Below are 19,428 nucleotides of genomic sequence, written 5' to 3' on the forward strand. Positions count from 1 at the left end.
TGCTCAGTAGAAGAGATGACAATTCTTTAAGCAACATGGCCAGAGCCAAGTCACTAACATTGGTGAATAATCTGCCTGAGACGGAACATAAAAGGTAAGGAGAAACAATGGATTCAATAATGAGTTACGGAAAATTTTAGGACACTGCTCTTAGCTTCTTTATGTCTGTCACTTTGTAATCCTCTACTCCACTTTCACTCAGACCTACACACTTTATACTTTATTGTCACCAAACAATTGTTACTAGAACGTACAATCATCACAGCGATATTTGGTCTCCTGAACTGTTTCCAACCCACATGAGCTCAAGGAATACCATATCTTTCAACTAAGCACATTATATTCTTCAGCACTCAAGAACAAATTCATACATTTTAGGTATTCATCTTTTCCAGTCTTGTATTTCTTTAAAATTTTTCTTATTTCATCTATGCCACCTCCAGGTACACTGTTATTCACTTAATTTTGCCAGCCTCTTTCAGCCAGCTCCACTGTCTTTCAATCTCCCTAACCCCCATGACAGACTTTCTTTTTCTTTCTTACCCTTTCCCTTTCTCTACAGCGTTAAACTTGCTTCATTTTAAACTTTTCCTACTTCTGAAAGATCATGAACCTCAAACTCTACAGATTCTGCATGTTTTTACAGCATTCAATCTTTTGGATTTGCAAGATCTTGCACTGGGCAAGTTGCTTCCCGAATGCCAGAGTCAGGAAGTCATTGAGTGACTCCAGAAGATTCTGTTTCAGGTTGTATGGTGAGAGGACATATCCCATTATGATACTAATTACTTGGGTGGAAAATAAGACAAGATCCTGCATGCAAATTACAAGGAGTTAAGGATCAGATTTACACTCCAACACCATATGCCAGCGAATATAAAATAATAGGACTGTGTGGATGCATGCAGGATGAAAGAGTTGAATAAGTGGGAAGAGCTAGAGATCCCTGATTATTATAACTACTGTGCAAGATAGCTGGCTTCAGTTAATACAGGGAAATTCGTTAGTGACATTGAGAAGGCCAAAGGATAATATAATTGTTATCCAACTTAGCAAGGTGTTTCAATAGGCAAAGAACAAAATTAGGATATGTTAGTCAAAGGTTTAGTAACTGAATTTGAAAAGTGAATAAAAGAAAAGAATAGATGGAACATAAGAATATAATATTGAGGTATTTGCTGAAATAAGGTTTAAAGAGAAACGGAAGTTCGACATTTCTGATTTACAACATCCTCCTATGAGAATAAGAGGATAAAATGACTGTAAAATGGTTAAGGAAACAATTGCTGGTGAGGAGTTAGTTGGGTTGAACAGCAGACACAAGAATGGCATGGTCTCCTTAAAGTCAGAAATGGAGTAAATCTGAATGCCTCAAAGAAAAGAGTGATGATGGAAGATTTCAATCCCAGTGGTAACTTGGAGAGCAGCAGAGTATAAGGATGTAGAAGGGGCGGAGCTCTTAACAGACCTTAACATACAAGGGCTTTCAGTCTGAAAAAACATAACCCAACCTATACTGAAAAGTTTAAGGAATAAAACAGACAAACAAAAATTGGTATTTAAGGCAGCAATTATAGTCTAGTTGGATTTGCAATAGTTATGGAAAGGAAAATTGCTTCATATTTATCAGGATTAAATTCCTTCTGCCACTCCTCTGTCATCTTCGATCTTGTACCATCCTGTAGCCTCAGGCTATCCTCACAATACCACCTGACTTTTGTCCTTGTTGCTCATTGGGTATTTCAGCTATATAAAACCAAGACGTCCACAGTGTGCACATGCTAATGTTCTCAGTGAGGGGCTGGATCTCCTACGATATTCCATCCACCATCAGTTCTTTAGGTCATTGGCTTGCTGTTGGATCTTAAGGTTCAGATGCTAATATGGACTTTTCCCCCCTTTTTTTAGCTATGGTTTCTTTCTTTCCAAGAATGAATTGTTTGCATCAAGGCAATCCTGGGGTTTTCTGGTAGAGAAGCAAAGATGCTAATTATGACGAATTTCAGGATAGTCTATATACTATAGACACTTTACAGCTCCTGTTGACTGCATGCCATCAGATGTCTGTGGGAAGCTGCCCTTGAAACCATCACAATCAATTTCCATTGCCGTTGTTTTCAGGCCAGGCTACTGGAAGTAACAGTATATTGTGTTGGTCAGATCAGCAGTCATTATTATCTGTTGTGGTCTCGGATATGTGAACATTCTTACAATAACTCACTGGAACTATGAAATAATTTAACAGGTGCTAGTGGCTAGATTGAGAACTGTTGTCATAAGATCTTGTGCTTGTCTCTCTGGCACACCACTGGTTATGATAAGATCATGCCCCAAGTATTTTATCAGGAGCAGACACCACTGAGCTTTGTGTTCTTTCCAGCCCTGGTGCTGAAATCTTATGGCACATCTGTCTCTGGGACATAGTTCCTGTTTTTTTTCTTCATAAAGTCATCTTTAGCCTGGATGATAGTATATGCTGAGGTCAACAGTATGCTGTTCCCAATTAGTGAATCACACAGTCACTAGATGTTTGAACAATTCCAGAGGGAGTTTGAGATGCCTAACTAGCTTGTTCTTGACTGTCTAACATTCCAGATGTTTTGCCTTTTGACCTGGTCACCTGCTCAGTATGCTGTCTCTGAAAGTGAAGTTCTAGATTTCAGTATTTGAGCTTATGGGCTATGGCAGCAGATCGACATTCCGGTCAGTCCTGTTGTTATTCATGAAGGTCCTAAACTTATTGTAGAGTGGAAGTTGCCTGTATGATTTACTATAACATGATGTGGCTGTTGCAACTATCTTCTCAATAGACTTGATAGGGTAAAGACTTGGTCTAGCAGCAAGGGGCACAAAGTGACTGAAGGTCAGGGTCTGTTGCATAGCTGTTAAAGGATACGCACATGCTGTCATGTGTACGGATGCCTGTTGGGATGCATGAGTAAAAAAATGCAAACATTTCTTTAAGAACCCTCCTCCCCAAATCGCCTCTTGGTTCCTTCCCACGCTGACCACTCCATCCTCTTGCATCCTTCTATCATGTTCCCCTCTGAAGGCATCCTATAGCTTCTGACCTGCTGTTCCCTTCCCCCTTCCAAGTACCTACCTCCCTCCCTGGTCGTAAGGAGAAACAATGTCCACCAAACAAGACTCCATACAAACCTTTCTCAGGATTACTTTAAGAACATGTTATTCAAAGAGAGTCCTACTGACTACAATTTAGATTGAGAGGCAATTAGGTTGACTTGAGTGAATTGATGGTGTAGATAAAACGTTTCTTCCTGTTGGTTGGTGCCATGCATTCAAAGGGTCTTGATTTTTAAAATAGGTAAGTATTTTTGCTAAGTATTCAAATCCGAATCATGCTTCTGGAAAAATCTTTAGGTAAAATATTAATGATATCCAAATAAAATTTAAGTCACATTTTAATTAAATAGCACCAAGCTGTGATGTCCATCAATGTTATGGTTCAGACTTTGTTATTTTTAAGATATGTAGGGGTGATTTTTGGGGGAAGTACAGGGAGTTTGGAGATAGGTTAGGATTTAGGGACAGGAATGAGCTGGGGTCAAAGGTCAGGGATAGTAACGAAGAGTCATGCTCGGAGCCAGTGTTTGACGTCCAGGTCATACAGCTCCATGCTCAAAGGTTAGCAATCCCTGAGATCGGTTTGGCAGGCGCTAAGGCAACCAGCGACCCCCAGTTCAGCAAGTATTGGGTCAGAGTCCTCGTGTGGGCAGAAGAAACAAGGGGTGATGGTCTCCCCTTTCCCACCCACCTACTGACCCCAGCAGGTCACTGTAGATTCACCCTCCCACCCTAGCAGCTCACCAGGGTTAGAGGTCCATGCTAGTCCTTAAGTCGAGGCCCAAAGGTCAAACCCACGATCAGGGAGTCCTGGGGCTGATGCCCCGACATTGGTAAAGTCTGGAGGGCAAAGCTGAAGATCGAAGACTAAATTCAGTGAGTCTGGAGGTAGAAGCCTGATGGTCAAAGTCCCTGAGTCAGCTTGTCAGGAGGTCAGAAGCCCAATGTTTGCAAGTACAGGCCAGGGACAGGAAGTTGTAGGCCTGTTGTCTGCGAGTCTGGGGCCAAGGACTGGAGGTGGCCTGAGAGTGGATATGAGTGTGGGAAAAGGGCTTGTTTTCTTGTTGTCATAGCTGCTTGTGGTGTTCTGCTGAACACTGAGGGCATGCTGTGTTGGCGCAGGAATGTGAGGCAAGCAACACATTACACTAGGTGTTTTGCCGTTTATGTGAAAGATAAATCTAAACCTGAATCTGAAATCTTAAATTCTTAGCCATCATTTACTTTTTCAAATCCCCCTTTATTCCCTTGGTTGTAAAAGTGTGCATAATTACAGGCTTAAACAGCAAGTTTGAGTGATCTGAGCCACAGTCCATCTCAAATCTGTAACTGATCTTTTCTTCCAGTGAAGATTTGGTAAATTTCCTGAAATTTTACTTCATGTCCAAACTATACTTTGCAACTGGGTGACAGTTGTTGAGTGTCTAATCTTAAGGTAGTTTTATCCGGTCCATCTTCTCTACCGTGTCAAGAACTCTTTAACTGACTTTTCCCAGCTTAACTTTGCTACTAGAATATTCTCTAGGATTCTATGAATTGGATGATCGCTTCTGGTTCCTCCTATTCTGCTCCAGTCAGATTTCAATGTGCCTTCCCTGAAAACCACTTATATTGGAGAGGTTGGCAGAGTGAAATTTCCTTCCAGCTAAATTCTGGGAAGACTTAAGCTTTTTTTTTCCCCTGCTTGTCAAAACTTCCTCACCCACCAGTTTCATTCTTCTTCGTGAACCAGACTGCCTGTATCATTATTGCTCATACATCTGCTTTGTGAATACAGTAGTCTTTATTTGTTTCTCAAAGTGCTGTCCATTTCCAATTCTATCCCATTTCCTCTAAGCTCTCAAAGACTTAATTTTGCCCATTTTCCCATTTGCACCGTCCTGTTTACTCAGTCTTATTGATTTCAATTAGCCCTGCCTCTCCCTGTTTCTCAACTTTCAACCTTTGTATCTCTAATAAAAACCTTGCATGGTGCCTTGCGAGTCTTAGGCCCAAACCCACCTTTCTCCATTTTCTTTATCATCTCTTTATTTTCTTTTAAACTTAGCAATGAAAACTACTTTCTGCTTCCACTATCCTTTACCTATACTCTGCTGAGCACCAAATTTTCCTTTTTGACCCCACCCCCACCCCACCCAGCTGCAGTGTATCATGTTCTGAGACTTTGATCCAGAGTCAATTCCTGTCCCCTGCAGAAATTGTAAGTTCAATTAGCTCTCTTCATTGAAGATGGATATCTTTAGTCCAGATGAAAGGTCTCCACTAAAACAACAACTGTCCATTTCCCACTCCAGATATTGCCTGACCGCCTCCAGTATGTTTGTTGTGTAGGACTGTTTTTGTTTCATTCTTATGTATCTAAACGTAATCTTAGAATTAACAACAACAGCCTCACATCCCACACATCTGGTATCTCCAATGTTTTGACGCTGACAACCTCATTCACAAGCTGTCCTTTAGCAAAAACGTAAGTTTGCATATGTTACTCGCATTACTGTAATGGAAGCAAGTTGACCGCAGGCTCCAAATTAACAGGACGTAGATTGGTTGCAAAGGACATGAGTAATGACTGAGTATTTCAGACTGGCAAAGCAGAGCTCCAATAAATAATTATCTGAGAAACTATTGGCTGCTGCAATGGGGTGAGGTCCTGTTCTGTGAAAACACGAGGAATTCTACAGGTTCCGTGGCCCTGGGTTGGGCGGCCTTGCTCATTTGTGTACATGAGTCAGAGGAGCACAGCATAAACAAACGGCACGTTCTTCCGGTGCTGCCGCTGGAGAAGCGAGTAAACACTTCTCTTCAGCGCAGGCGAGCGAATTTAGCTGTGCGATCCCGAACAAGGGCTCTGGCAACCTGCAGCAGCTCGACACCCAGCTACACGGGGTGATGGGTGCTAGTGAAACAGGCACAGCCGGTTAGCAGGCCTACTCCCCACTCAGCGCCAGGCACGCTCGGGCCCCTCAGGAAAAGCAGAACAAACATCATCGGGGGGGAAGTGGCTTAAGATTTGCTGTGCAGCATGCATCCTGTGTTGCGCTGCAGCCTTGCTAAATGCCGCCGGATGCAGGCTGTCGGTGGGCTGGGCTCCAGCTGTCAGCCGTGTGTGTGTATGCAGCCGACGGCGATCTGTCATCTCTGCTCTCGCTCACTCACCTCCAGCGTGTAGTTCCTGCTGATGCTCTCGTAACTGGCCCAAGCTTCGCACTTGGCACATTCGTCCATGTTCAGCCTCTGACACAGCTCCTCGAACCTCTGCTTGGTCCGGCGGCCGCCATCCTCCTCATCATCCTCGGTCTTCATGCTTCCCGGGCTCCGCTGCGGTGGTTTACAACAATCCCAGGATGGCAAGATTCATGCAGCACCCCTGGGCCGCACTGTAGGCATTTAAAAGCCGTTGATTGATAGCCGGGCCAGCAAATAGTACGACGCTCCGCTCCCATCCCCAATGTTTCATTGGTCTTCAGTCGAGCTTCGGTGTGCGCCTTCCCGCAGTGTTTCCACTCGCTATTGGTCAGTAAACACGTCAATCGTCGTTTTGTCTTCCACAGCCCCCCAATGGTGTGGTTCTTGTGGACGAAAACGTAACCGAGTGTTGGAGAGTGAGAAAGGAGGTGGAGAGGCTGCTGAAGGTTGCGGTAACCGTGCAAAGCTAAGTACGCTTTCTGTGGTTTGGTATATGCTCCCCTTCCATGCTGTGAAGACATTTCCCAGAGGCCGTCAAATACTTTGGCATCATATTCTCTAATCTTGTGAATTTACCCCAATGGAAGCTCTGACGTACTGGATGTGTTTTCGTATATCTGGTCAGGGCGTAGTTTGCACTTTTTAAAAATTTCTACATAGACGTCCTTGCTGCTGAAACATAGCGCACACAATGCTGAAGATTTCATGAACTCGTTAGGATCCTAGATCGCATAGCACGGAAACAAACCCTTCGGCCCAACTGGTCTATGCCAAGCAAGATTCCCAACGAAACTAGTCCCATTTGCCTGCGTTTGGCCCATATTCCTCTGAAATCTTTTTTAATTTACGCACCTGCCCAAGTACCTCTGGAAAATCATGTCTCTAATTGCACTAACCCTAGCCTAATCCCCTTTTAATCTCCCATATTTCTAATCAACTCTAACCCCCCCCCCATGCTACACTAACCTACATCTGAGGGGTAGTTTAGCCAATTAAGCTACCACCCTCCATTTTGGAATGTGGAGGGGAATGAGCTGAAACTGAACCATATTAAAAAAAATTATGCAGTCACTGGGAGAATGTGTTATCTCCACATAGACAGCGCCCAAGGTCAGGACTGAACTTGGCTCACTAGAGCTATGAGGCTACAGCTGTAAGAGCACTTGTCTGTGACTTATTTTTAGCATATCACAACTTTGGGCTTGTGTCCTGTACAAAGTAATTATAATAATGATTAAATTCTATTGCTAATGTTAGTTGACAGTTGTAGCTCCAAGCAGGTACATTGGTGTTAGTGACCCATGAACTAGGATTCCTTCAATGAAGAGAGCTCCAACGACTGAAGATTCTCAGTGGGCAATAATCTTGCAACCCTTTCTTATTTAAAAAAAAAGAGAACATTCCAGAGGCACTAATACGGCTACCATATTAAGAACGAAGTAGCTTTAAGCATATGAGAAATATCAGGATCTTGTGAGCCATGTCCTTGATGATAACTGGATGTCCAGTATCATTGGCAAGACTTGTTTGCCCAGGTTATTTCTCACATAACATTATTCATGAAGGTGGAGAGAAGGTATATAAAATAATCCCAGGAAGGAAGAACAACAAGAACATTCAGGCAAATCATCTGAAGTATATAAGGATCAGAAGCAGATTTAATATCATCAGCATATGTTGTGAAATTTGTTAACTTTACCATAGCAGTATGAAATATGTGATGAATAAATAGAGAAAAAACTGAATTACATTGTATATATATTTTAAGTGGTTACGTTTAAATAAGTAATGGAAAATAACAGAAATAAAAAAGTAGTGAGGTAGTGTTCATGGGTTCAATGTCTATTTGAGAATCAGATGGCAGAGGGGAAGAAGTTGTTCCTGAATCACTGAGTGTCTGCCTTCAGGCTTCTGTACCTCCTTCCCAATGGTAACAGTGTGAAGACAGCATGTCCTGGGTGGTGGGGATACTTAATGATTGATGCTGCCTTCCTAAGGCGCCACTCCTTGAAGATGTCTTCGATACTATGGAGGCTGGTACCCATGAGAGAGCTGACTAATTTTATAAGTTTCTGCAACTTATTTTGATCTTGTGCAGTAGCTGTCCCTCCCCCCCCCCACCATACGAGATAGTGATGCAACCAGTCAGAATGCTATCCATGATACCTTTGTGGAAGTTTTCGAGTGTTTTAGTTGATAGCCCAAATCTCTTCAAACTCCTAATGAAATATAGCAAACAACAGGAATTCTGCAGATGCTGGAAATTCAAGCAACGCACATTAAAGTTGCTGGTGAACGCAGAACGTCCTGACGAAGGGTCTCGGCCCAAAACGTCGACTATACCACTTTCGAGAGATGCTGCCTGGCCTGCTGCGTTCACCAGCAACTTTAATGAAATATAGCCGCTGTTTTGCCACCTTTATAGCTGCATCTGGTGAGTAATATTGGGACATCACCAACACATTAATACACTATGAGGAGTTGATCATGAGGTATACACCTCCACCTCTGCTTTTGAGACTCAAATGATCTATCTTGATGGTGTGTTGTTTATCAGAATTGTAACATCCGAGATTCCGTAAATCAAAGGGTGCACGCGTTTGTCCGTTTGATACAGCATCTTAACTCTGAGATCGTCAATGTTATTTACCAGAGACTGTACATTTGTCAGAAAGATGGTTGGTACTGGGAGTCAAAAAATCTTGTTTTTTTTTAAACGCACCATCAGAACAGCAGTTTGACCCCTCTTTTGCCGGCGGCTTCTTAAAGGGACTGTGCTGGCCACAGTCGGGTCCATTTCTGTCGGTTTTAAGCAGCGACAGATCGTTCAATCACACACAAAAAAATCACTATTGACTGTACGCATCATAGAAGCAGTTATGGTGCTCAGCTGTAGCAGGCTAAACCGAGAATATATGATGTTTTCCATCATTTTCAATGAGAGCTGCAGTTTGGATTACCCGTGGTGTTGGCGCCTGAAAGTGCAAAAAAAAAGCCAGGTCTGTTAAAGAGTTGAGCAGCGACGATAAGCCCACTATTCAGAAAATTTGGAAGTGGTACAATATCATAATTATATATAAGGGGTCACCAGTTAAGATACAAAGTAAAATTCTTTCCTGAAACTTAAGTTGTTGGAATTCTCTCGTTGAAAGGTGTGTTAACAGCCCTTTTAAGGTAAATTAGTAAATTAGGTTATTATTCAGAATCAGGTTTAATATCACTGGCATATGTCATGAAATTTGTTAATTTTACAGCAGCAGTACAATGCAATACATGATAATAGAAAAAACTGAATTACAGTAAGAATTTTTGTGGCTTCCGTCGGTCGTGGTCGACCATGGGTACTGCACCTCTCATAGTCACTGGGGAGCGGCCTCACCGGGGCAGAGTTGATAAGGAGATCCGTCTGTTGCCCATGCAGTGGGACCCCCCTCTCCATGCTGATGACAGGTCCAAAGGAACGACGGAAGTCGATACCGTTTGGTGCCAGCAGCATCGCAGGAGTTGCCGTGTCGATGCTGGGTACAGCAGTCAGCCGCCTTCGGGACTCCGACTCCGGATTTTTCCTCGGGGTTTAGTCCCAGAGCCTTTCCCGTGAGCGGGTATAGCCGCAAGGCAGCGGAGGTTTGAAATCGGAGTTTTCCCTCTCCTAGATCCGTGGTTAACGAGCCCCATCTGCCCGGAGCAACTGGTTTTAAGGCGCCAGTGACCCGCCTTCGCCCCTTCTCCTGTCAGTGAGATCAGCTCCGCCGGGCATAAGAACTGTGCCACCCGTGAAGGCCAGGAGTTGGACTTGGTTGTCAGAGGCTGTTTGAGACGCACGCCATGAAGAGCAGTTGTTGAGCAGTGGGAGCTCGTTCCCACTACCACCCTTCGGCAACCTTTGGAGCCACAGTAAGAATATATATATAAAATTGAAGTAAGAAGTGAAAAAATAGAAATAAAAAAAGTAGTGAGGTAGTGTTCAATATCCATTCAGAAATTGAAAGGCAGAGGGGAAGAAGCTGTTCCTGAATCGCTGAGTGTGTGCCTCCTACCTGATGGTAGCAATGAGATGAGGGCATGGCCTGGGTGGTGGGGGTCCTTAATGATGGACACCACTTTTGTGAGGCACTGCTTCTTGTAGATGCCACGTTATGACCACATTATCTAAGGTACAGTGAAAATCTGTTTCTTTTACAGATCATTTCATTGCAAAAGTGCATTGAGGCAGTGCAAGCAAAAGCATTATCAGAATGCAGAACCGTGTTACAGTTGCAGAGAAATGCAGGGCAGGTAGACAAAAAGGTGTGAAGCCACAGTGAGGTTAATTGTAAGGTCAAGAGTCCATCTTATTGTAGTGTTCAAATATTCTTATAACACCAAGGTAGAAACTAATGGTATGTTCTTTCAGGCCTTGATATCGTCTGCCCAATAGCTGGGGGTAGAAGGAGAAAGTCCTGGGTGGGTGGGGTCTTTGATCATGCTGGTTCTTTATCAAGGTAGTGAGAAGCATAGACAGTTCATGGAGGGGAGGGGAGGCCGGTTTCCATGATGCGCTGAGCTGTGTCCACAACTCTCTGCAGTTTTTTGCAGACTTGGTCAGAGCAATTGCCATACCATCAACATACATCAGTATAGGATGCTACTTATGACACATCAATAAAAATTGGTGAGGGTCAAAAGGGACATGCCAAATTTCCTGAATCTCTTGAGAAAGTAGAGGCATTGCTGAGTTTTCTTGGCTGTGGGGTTAATGTCATGGACCAGGACAGGCTACTGGTCGTGCATACTCCTGGAAACTTGAAGCTCTGTCATCTCACAACCTCAGTACTGCTGATGTAAACAGGAGCAAGTTTACCACCTCCACTTTCTGAAGTCAACCCACAGTGTCACGTGACGGGCAACAATGAATATAGAATTGAATTGAGTCAGGTTTTATAAAAATAATCAAACATTTGTTAAACTCTGCTCAATATGAAAAAAAATAAACAAACAAAAATCTTAACCAGAAGTAAACTGCTATGTGGCCATTTAGCAAACCGCCACTCAGTTCTAGTTCTTAAAGCGATGAATGCGAAAACAGTTCTTAAAGCGGTAAATTCGAACACAGTTCTTAGAATGGTAAATTTGAAAGTCCAAGAGATTTATACGGTCAATTAGGAGAGACTTTCCTGAAGTAAAGAATTCCTCAAAGACACGACGTCACGCCAGTCCCGGCTGGATCCTGCCTTGTCCACAGGATTCATGACGACGGAAGTAAAACAGTTTAAAGGCACTGACCTTTACCTTTTGATACTAGATCATGCACAGCATTTTCTGCCACTTTTAGCAGAGGCTGTCTCATGCAGAATGTCTCTTTCTTGAACAAATTCAATAATGGTTGGTCCTTTCAACTGTCGAACGACTCCTTCAGGTTCCTGTCTTCACTCTCCAATACTACCGAAAGGATACATCAAGAAACCTGACAGAAATTGGTTAAACTGCCGGTCCAGCACTTTTGTACCTTACAATCAGACGTAAAACTCCATTTTAAATCGAAACTGTGTCATAAGGCAAATATGCAACGGAGTGGAGTCTCTGGCTAATGTTCTAACTGGAAAAACCAACTGCGTCACCCCAGGGGTCTCCTTTTATACCCGTGGTGAACATGTCATCACATGACCTCACATCAGTGGGGAAATCACTTCATGTGACCTCCAAAAGACCATTACATCATCCTCATAAGACAGTCACAAGATGTCCATGAGGTATTTAACAACAGGAAATTTTTACTGCCTTTTGTCTGACGCAAGCTGATCAGCATGGCTCATCTTAAATGTAAAATGCTCCATTAAAACCACCCTGAATTTACAGCACTTTTGTCCAGTAATTGGAGCAGTTCTGAGGAGGGGAGCCTGGATCTGCAACACCATCTCTCTTCCCACTAATGCTACTTGAACTACTGTGTGCTTCCAACTTTCTGTTTTGTTTGATTTTGCATAATCTTTGATACCTTCTAGAATTTCACAGTTCATATTGAGGGCCTAGCTATTTGACTCTAACGCACCAGTAAAGTTGATCTACATTTTTTTTTTGATATTGATACTTTTTTTGGATATTGATCCATGCCCATGTTAAAGAATTCTTGTCAACGTAGTTGGATTGCCTGGGGAGAGAGAGAGATTTTAAAAGAAGTGAGCAGGGGCAGTCAGCACATTTTATGCAGCACAGTCCCAAGGAGACACTGGATTATTTGGAGGGAGAGAGGGTTCAAAAGAAGCGAGCGAGTCAGTCAGACTATTTTTCACGCCACAGCCCCAAGGAGACATTGGACTGCACAAGATTAGGCACCTGGCAAGTACCAATAAGAAAAGTTAGGTTTAAACAGCGGCTATTGTTGGAGTGGGGAGTTGAGGCTTTGGTTCATCAAGGCTTTGATGAGGAAAGGCTAGGCTATAGGTAGATTTTTTTTCATTATTTATTATTATTTCTTATGGCACATTTAGAGCAGTGGGGATACTAGATAGGATATTGGAATGCTCATCTTGCTGGATATGAGAAGGTAGCGAGACCTCCAGTTCCCCTGATAACTACACCTGCAAGAAGTGCATCCAACTGCAGCTTCTAACAGACCATAATAAGGAGATGGAGCTGGAACTGGATGGACTCCAGATAATTTGGTTGGCTGAGGGATTGATAGACAGGACATACAGGGAGGTAGCAGGACACAGGTAACTGGGTGAGCGTCAGGAGGGGGAAAGGAAATAGGCAGCGTATCCCTCAACAAAAGGTTTACCTCAAACAAGAGAAAATCTACAGATGCTGGAGATCAAAGTAACACACATAAAATGCTGGTGGAACTCAGCAGGCCAGGCAGCATCTATGGAAAAGAAGTAAACAGTCAACATTTTGGCCTGAAACTTCAACTGTTTACTCTTTTCCACTTGCTGAGTTCCTCCCGCATTTTGTATGCATTTAACAGGTATACCGCTTTGGTTACAGTTTGGGGGCGGGGGGTGACCAAGCAGAGGAAACCCACAGCAGTCAGGTCTCTGGCACTGTCTCACTCTGTGGCTCAGAAGAGAAGTGGGGGAAAGAGGCAAGCTGCAGTGTTAGGAGATTTATTGTTTAGGGGAACAGAAAGGAGTTTCTGCGGATGAGAACGAGATTCCCCGATGGTATGTCAGCAACACTTTGGATTGAGTCCACAGCATTCTTAAGTGGGAGGGTGAGCAGCCAGAGACCATGGTCCATGGTGGTACCAATGACATGAGTAAGAGGTGTGACAAGGCCCTACAAAGTAAATTCAGGGAGTTCGGTGCCAAGTTAAAGGACAGAACCTCCAGGGTTGTGATCTCTGAATTGCTACGCATGCCATGTACTAGTGAGGTCAGAAACAGAAAAGTCATATAATTTAACATGTGGCTAAGGAGTTGGTGCATGAGGGAGGGCTTCAGATTTTTGAATTATTGGGTTCAAATTTCAAAATATATTTTATTACCAAAGTACCTATATGACACCATATACAACCCTGAGATTCATTTTCTTGCGGGCATACTCAACAAACCTAAAGAATAATAAAAATAACAGTATCAATGAAAGACCACCCAACTAGTGCATTCATCCAGAGTTCAGAACACAACAAATTGTGCAAACGCAAATATAAATAAATTATCAATAAATGTTGGGAACATGAAACGAAGAGTCATTGAAAGTGAGTCCATTGTTTGTGGGAACATTTCAATGACGGGGCAAGCGTAGTTGAGTGAAGTTATCCCCTTTTGTTCAAGAGCCCTTTGGTTGAGGGGCAGTAACTGTTTTTGAACCTGGTGATGTGAGTCCTGAGGCTCTTGTACCTTCTTCCTGATGGCGGCAGCAAGAGGAGAGCATGTCCTGGATGGTGGAGATCTCTGTTGATGGATGCTACTTTCCTATGACAGCGTCTCATGTGATGGACTGGGCCAAATCTTCTATTTCTTGTAGGATTTTCCATTCAAGGGCATTGGTGTTTCCATACCAGGCTGTGATGTAGCCAGTCAATATACTCTTCACTACACATCTATAGAAGTTTGTTGAAGTTTCATATGTCATGCCAAATCTTCACAAACTCCTAAGGAATAATGATGCTGCTGTTTTCTCTGTAATTGCACTTACGTTCTGGGCCCAGGACACATCCTCTGAAATAGTATCACCAAGGAATTTGAAGTTGCTAACCCTCTCCACCTCTGATCCTCTGATGAGGACTGGCTCATGGACTTCTGATTTCCCTCTCCTGAAGTCTATAATCAGTTACTTGCTCTTGCTGACATTGAGTGAGAGGTTGTTGTTATGACACCACTCAGCCAGATTTTCAATCTCCCTCCTATATGCTGTTTTGTCAGTACCTTTGATTCAGCCGAAGACAGCAGTGTCAATCGCAAACGAATATGGGTTCTCTTCCAGTGAAGGTGGGACCTGTACATAAGGGATGGTTTGCACCTGAAATGGAAGGGGAATGATATCCCAGTGGGAAGGTTTGCTAGTGCTGCACAGGGGTGGGGTGGGGGTTTTAAATTAGAGTTGCAGGGAGATGGGAACCAGAATGCCAGAACAAATTGTGGAGTGGTTGTGGAGAAAGATGTTATTAAGCCTACATAGGACTGATGTCCTGAGCTGCCTATATTTCAATGCAAGAAGTATTGAAGGAAAGGCGCATGAGTTTAGGGCATGGATCATCATGTGGAATTATGACATTGTAGGCATTAGTGAGATTTAGGGATTAAAGGGGGAGGGGTGGATTACCGGTCAGGGAAAATGTCACGGCACTGATCAGTCAGAATAGACTGGAAAGCTCATCTAGTGAGGGTTTATGGGTAGAATTGAGGAATAAGAAAGGTATGGGTTATATTACAGACCACCCAGCAATCTGCAGGTTTAGAGGACCAAATTTGTAGAGAGATCACAGACTGCTGCAAGAAACAGATGGTTGTGACAGTAGGTGATTTTAACTTTCCACATTGACTGGGACTCCCATGCTGAAAAAGGGATGGATTCGAAAGTGTTCGTCAAATGTGTTCAGGAAACTTTCTTTAATCAGTACGTAAGAGGGCCCAACAAGAAAGTATGCAAAACTTGATCTCCTGATAGGGAATGAGACAGGGCAGGTGACAGAAGTTAGTAGTGGGGAACCCTTTGCACCTAGTGATCATACTGTTGTGTTTGATCTTGAGGGATAGTGCAGAGACCACGAGGACACCAGCAGCATGCGGGCTATTCAACTGAACTTCATTGATAACTCTGCTTGAACAGTATGTGAGCTCCTCCCATGTGGGAGCTGCTAACTGAGTGGCATAGGATTAACTCATTACCTACCACAACATCTCCCCTTCTTGAGAAAAAAAGGAAAAACTCAGTGGGTACTACTTGTCCATCAAACTGCATTGAAATTATAGTCACTGAAATTGAGTGATTCAGTTCACTTTACCCAGTGCAGGTGACTTATGCTCCTTACAAAAGCATAAAAACGAATTGCCAACATTATAACTGTCTTTCTCTTAGTTCTTAGTGCTCTCCCTCTCTCTGTTTTCCTCCTTTCCTTCCACCAATTTCTTTTTTTTCTTAAGAACAGCCTCATTTTATGAAATATTCTCAACATTAGAACTCTTCTTAAAAAAAAGTCACTAAATCTCATGGAGGTGAGGGTAGGCTGCCTGAACACAATGATAAAGTGAAAAGATTATTTTGCCTTTTTAGTCATTTTCCCTGAGCTATTATGCTACGGAGTATATCACTGCGGTGTGGCCAAGTGGTTAGGGCATTGGACTAGCGACCTAAAGGCTGTAGGTTCGAGCCTCAGCCGAGGCAGTGTGTGTGTCCTTGAACAAGGCACTTAACTACACAATGCTCCAGTCTACCCAGCTGAGAATGGGTACTGGCAAAAATGCTGGGGGTTAACCTCGCAATAGACTGGTGTCCTATCCGGGGGGGAGTCTTGTACTCTCAGTTGCTTCAACCAGCATAAGCACTGGCCTGATGGGCCACGAGGCTCGTGACAGACTTTAATCTTTAATATCTCTGTGGTGGGACAGATAACTGTGGTGGAGCAGACGGAGATTCTTGAACCGGCTATCTCTGGTAAATTCCACTTGATTTCACCTTGTGATGTTTTGATCATGTGCATGCTGCTGGACTATTGTTTCTTTGGTGAATTCAATCAATAGGAACATTTAATGTCAGAGAAATGTATACAATATACATCCTGAAATTCTTTTTCTTCATAAACATCCATGAAAACAGAAGAGTGCCCCAAAGAATGAATGATGGTTAAATGTTAGAACCCCAGCTACCCTCTCCCACGCACAAGTGGCAACAAGGCAACAATCCTCCCTCCCCCACCAGCAAAAAAAACATCGGCATCCTCCACTGAGCACTCAAACGTGCAGCATAGCGTAAATAAAGACACAGACTTGCAGTACCCCAAAGACTACTCGTTCACCCGGTAATTTGACATGCCACAGCCTCTCTCTTTCCCTAATAAGGGAAAAAGAGATGTCCCTGCTTCACAGCGAGAAGGGAGACAAAACAAACAACTCACTGATTTATAGTGCTGAAAGTCTGTTGCGTCACTTTTTCCGAGCTCTGTGCCCAAAGAACTCAGGTCTCTGTGCACACAGCTAGCAGCTAAGCCCGCTGCTTCTGATCTTCTGTGTTCTCCTGCGACGCCTCAGTCAGGGGCACCAGCCTTGAAACAGCCCATCTCCAGAGCCACGAAAATCCAGCATCCTGAAGGCGTGCTAGTCTTCCAGGCCGCGTCCTTGAGATATCAAAAAGCGGCCGGTCATGAGGCCCTGAGAGCGGGTCCCATTCCCACAAAGATCCGAAGTCGGAGTGTAACTCCAGGTCAGGGTCTTCAAAATGACCTTAAAAGGAAGAAAAATAGATATCAAAGATAGAAACCGAGCTGTTTCCAAAGATGCAAGCAAAGTAGATGCTGCTTAGCGCCATCGTGACTATGCTCCACCATCCGAGGTCTGAACTGGTCTGAATCCCAACCAGCTTCATCACCCCTGAGTGGCGTAAACTTTTCGCTCTGTGTCTGGGATCACGCATGCTCTTCGTTTTTCTCGAGTGAGGTTGGAGAAGGGAAGAAAGAACAGGCAGGCTTGTTCTCAGTCTCCAGCCCATTGACAGCTCTGTTGGATTCTAGAGATGTGAAGTGATAAGCTAGCAGTGCTTTGTAGGGGTTGTTTTCATTAGGAGGCACTTAACAGTTTTTCTCCTCTTTCCACTTATCCATTTTGGCCGTGAGTACTGTGGACTTCTTGTCTGGTGTTTCAACTCATAGTCCCTAGCTAAGTCTTTGAATTCTGAGCAGCTTACTGTTGCTGAGAATGTGGAGGACAGCTTGGACACCTCAACATTCTGTGAGTAGTAATCCACAGTGAGAAGATTTTTGTCTCTTTTCAGCTCAAAAACGTCCGTGCCTGAAATTTTCCACGGAAAGTCTGGGACTTCTGTGGGGCAGAAAAGTTCCACATGATTCTTGTGCAGTTTTCTGCATGCTTCACATCGCTTTATATATCCTCCCAGGTGTGTGCTCAGACCAGGCTACCTCACAGATTGCCTTGCTGTTAGGCAACACTTTTCGATGCCTTACTATCTTTGGTGGATTTGACTGATGATTTTGGTGTGCAAAGAAGCAGGAGTGATGAGTTGGAGCCATTTAGCAGCAAACCATCAATAATGGTGAGTGTGTCTCTTTCAAGCCAGTAAAGTCTGAGTTTGTGAACTCCTTTTCAAACAGCTGGCCATCCATGCTCACAGTATTGCATGACCTTTCTGCAGATTTGGTCCTTTTTCATCCAGTTTAGTCTGTGATGCCGGAAAGCTAAGAAGATGTTGGTATCTTCCATGAGGGCAGAGTCAACTTCTGTCCACTCACTTTTGCATGGCATCCTCGACAGAGTATCTGGTGTTGTGAAAGATTTGCTGGGAATATGTTCAATGCCAAAATAGTATCGCATAAGCCTCATTCTGAATCTTTGCGGATGTGGTGGTAAGTCATTTAAGTGTTTCAAGCTGACGAAGCTGACAAGTGGCTTGTGGTCTGTTTCAAGTAGGAATTTAGTGCCTATCAGGTAGCAGCTGAAGTGTTCACAAGCCCACACAAGAGCCAGCATCATCTCCTTTTTGATTTGGGTGTAATGCTGTTCAGTAAGTGTCAGTGCTCTTGATGCATATACCACCGATATCCATATTGCATGAACACTCTCCCTAGGCCAAAGGAAGAGACACCTGCTTTGTTCAGATCAAAGAGCGCCAATGTTGGCAGAGAGATCAGCTCTGCTTTAAATAGTGAGAATTATTTCTTCTGTGGTGTATCCCAGGTCCAAACATTTCTCTGAGAGAGGAGGCCACATCATGGCTTTATTTTCTGTGCCAGATCTGGAATGAGTTTCCCAGCTGGTTTACCATGCCAAGGAAACAGCGGATCCTTTATACATTCATAGGTTGGTCCATGTTCCAAAACTCCCGCCAGTTTGTATGAATCTGGTTGCACTCCCTCTGAGGACAGCTGGTGGCCTAAGAACTTCACATCCAACTTGTAAATCCACATTTCTTTTTGTTCAGGGTGATTCCAGCCTGTTTCAGTTTCTCCAAGGCAGCTTCCTCTCTTTTGTCATGGTCCTCACTTGAGCCTCCGAAGGTGAGTGTGGCAGACCACTCCTTCCAGTCCCTCTAAAATTTGCTTCATCCTTATTTGAAAGAGTTCAGGGGCTGATGAGATGTCTAAAGGGAATTGCTTGAAGGCATAGCATCCATATGGTGTGATAAAGCTTGTGAGCTTCTGTGACTCAGGAGCTAAATGGATCTGCTAGAACCCTGAGTTTGCATCTAGTTTGGTACCTGCTCTATGTTTCGCTTGTCTGTTTTGTTTGAGCTGAGCTTTACTGTCCTATCTTTCTGTAGTCTTTCTGACTGCACCTTGTTTCCTCTCATATATCATGTTTGGCTTTCCTGTGAAATATTTGAATTTGTCCTGCACTGTTTTGTACTCCTTTTTCTGTCACTCTTAATCCACCCATGATGTCATCTCCTTTGTCATCCACGCAGTATATTAGTGTGCTTACTCAATGCTCTTCAGAAGTCTGAGTGAGACTACCTGCAAACCTAAATCTCTTAAAGCGTCTGAGCCATCTCTCAAAGTCCCCTGGTTTA

At 43.5% G+C, this 19,428-nt stretch overlaps 1 protein-coding gene and 1 long non-coding RNA gene across 6 annotated transcripts in view; one reads left to right on the top strand and one right to left on the bottom strand.

Annotated features, from left to right (window-relative positions):
- Positions 1-7,986, bottom strand: part of rbl2 (retinoblastoma-like 2 (p130)) — a 133,945-nt gene extending 125,959 nt beyond the window's left edge. For both annotated transcript variants that reach the window (XM_063066876.1, XM_063066875.1), the window contains exon 1: positions 6,241-7,986. In XM_063066876.1, the coding sequence (XP_062922946.1) occupies positions 6,241-6,387 (147 nt within the window). In that variant the 5' untranslated portion in view covers positions 6,388-7,986. The remainder of the gene's footprint in view (positions 1-6,240) is intronic.
- The window catches only part of LOC134356174 (uncharacterized), a 59,423-nt gene continuing 46,663 nt past the window's right edge, over positions 6,669-19,428 (top strand). For 3 of the 4 annotated variants that reach the window (XR_010020293.1, XR_010020294.1, XR_010020295.1), the window contains exon 1: positions 8,488-10,164. This is a non-coding gene — a long non-coding RNA (uncharacterized LOC134356174). Of the gene's footprint in view, positions 6,741-8,487; positions 10,165-19,428 lie in introns of those variants that run through there. The other variant, XR_010020296.1, reaches the window with a different exon arrangement.

Source organism: Mobula hypostoma, chromosome 14 (assembly GCF_963921235.1).
Source record: "Mobula hypostoma chromosome 14, sMobHyp1.1, whole genome shotgun sequence".
In the NCBI taxonomy this organism is placed as follows: Eukaryota; Metazoa; Chordata; class Chondrichthyes; order Myliobatiformes; family Myliobatidae; genus Mobula; species Mobula hypostoma.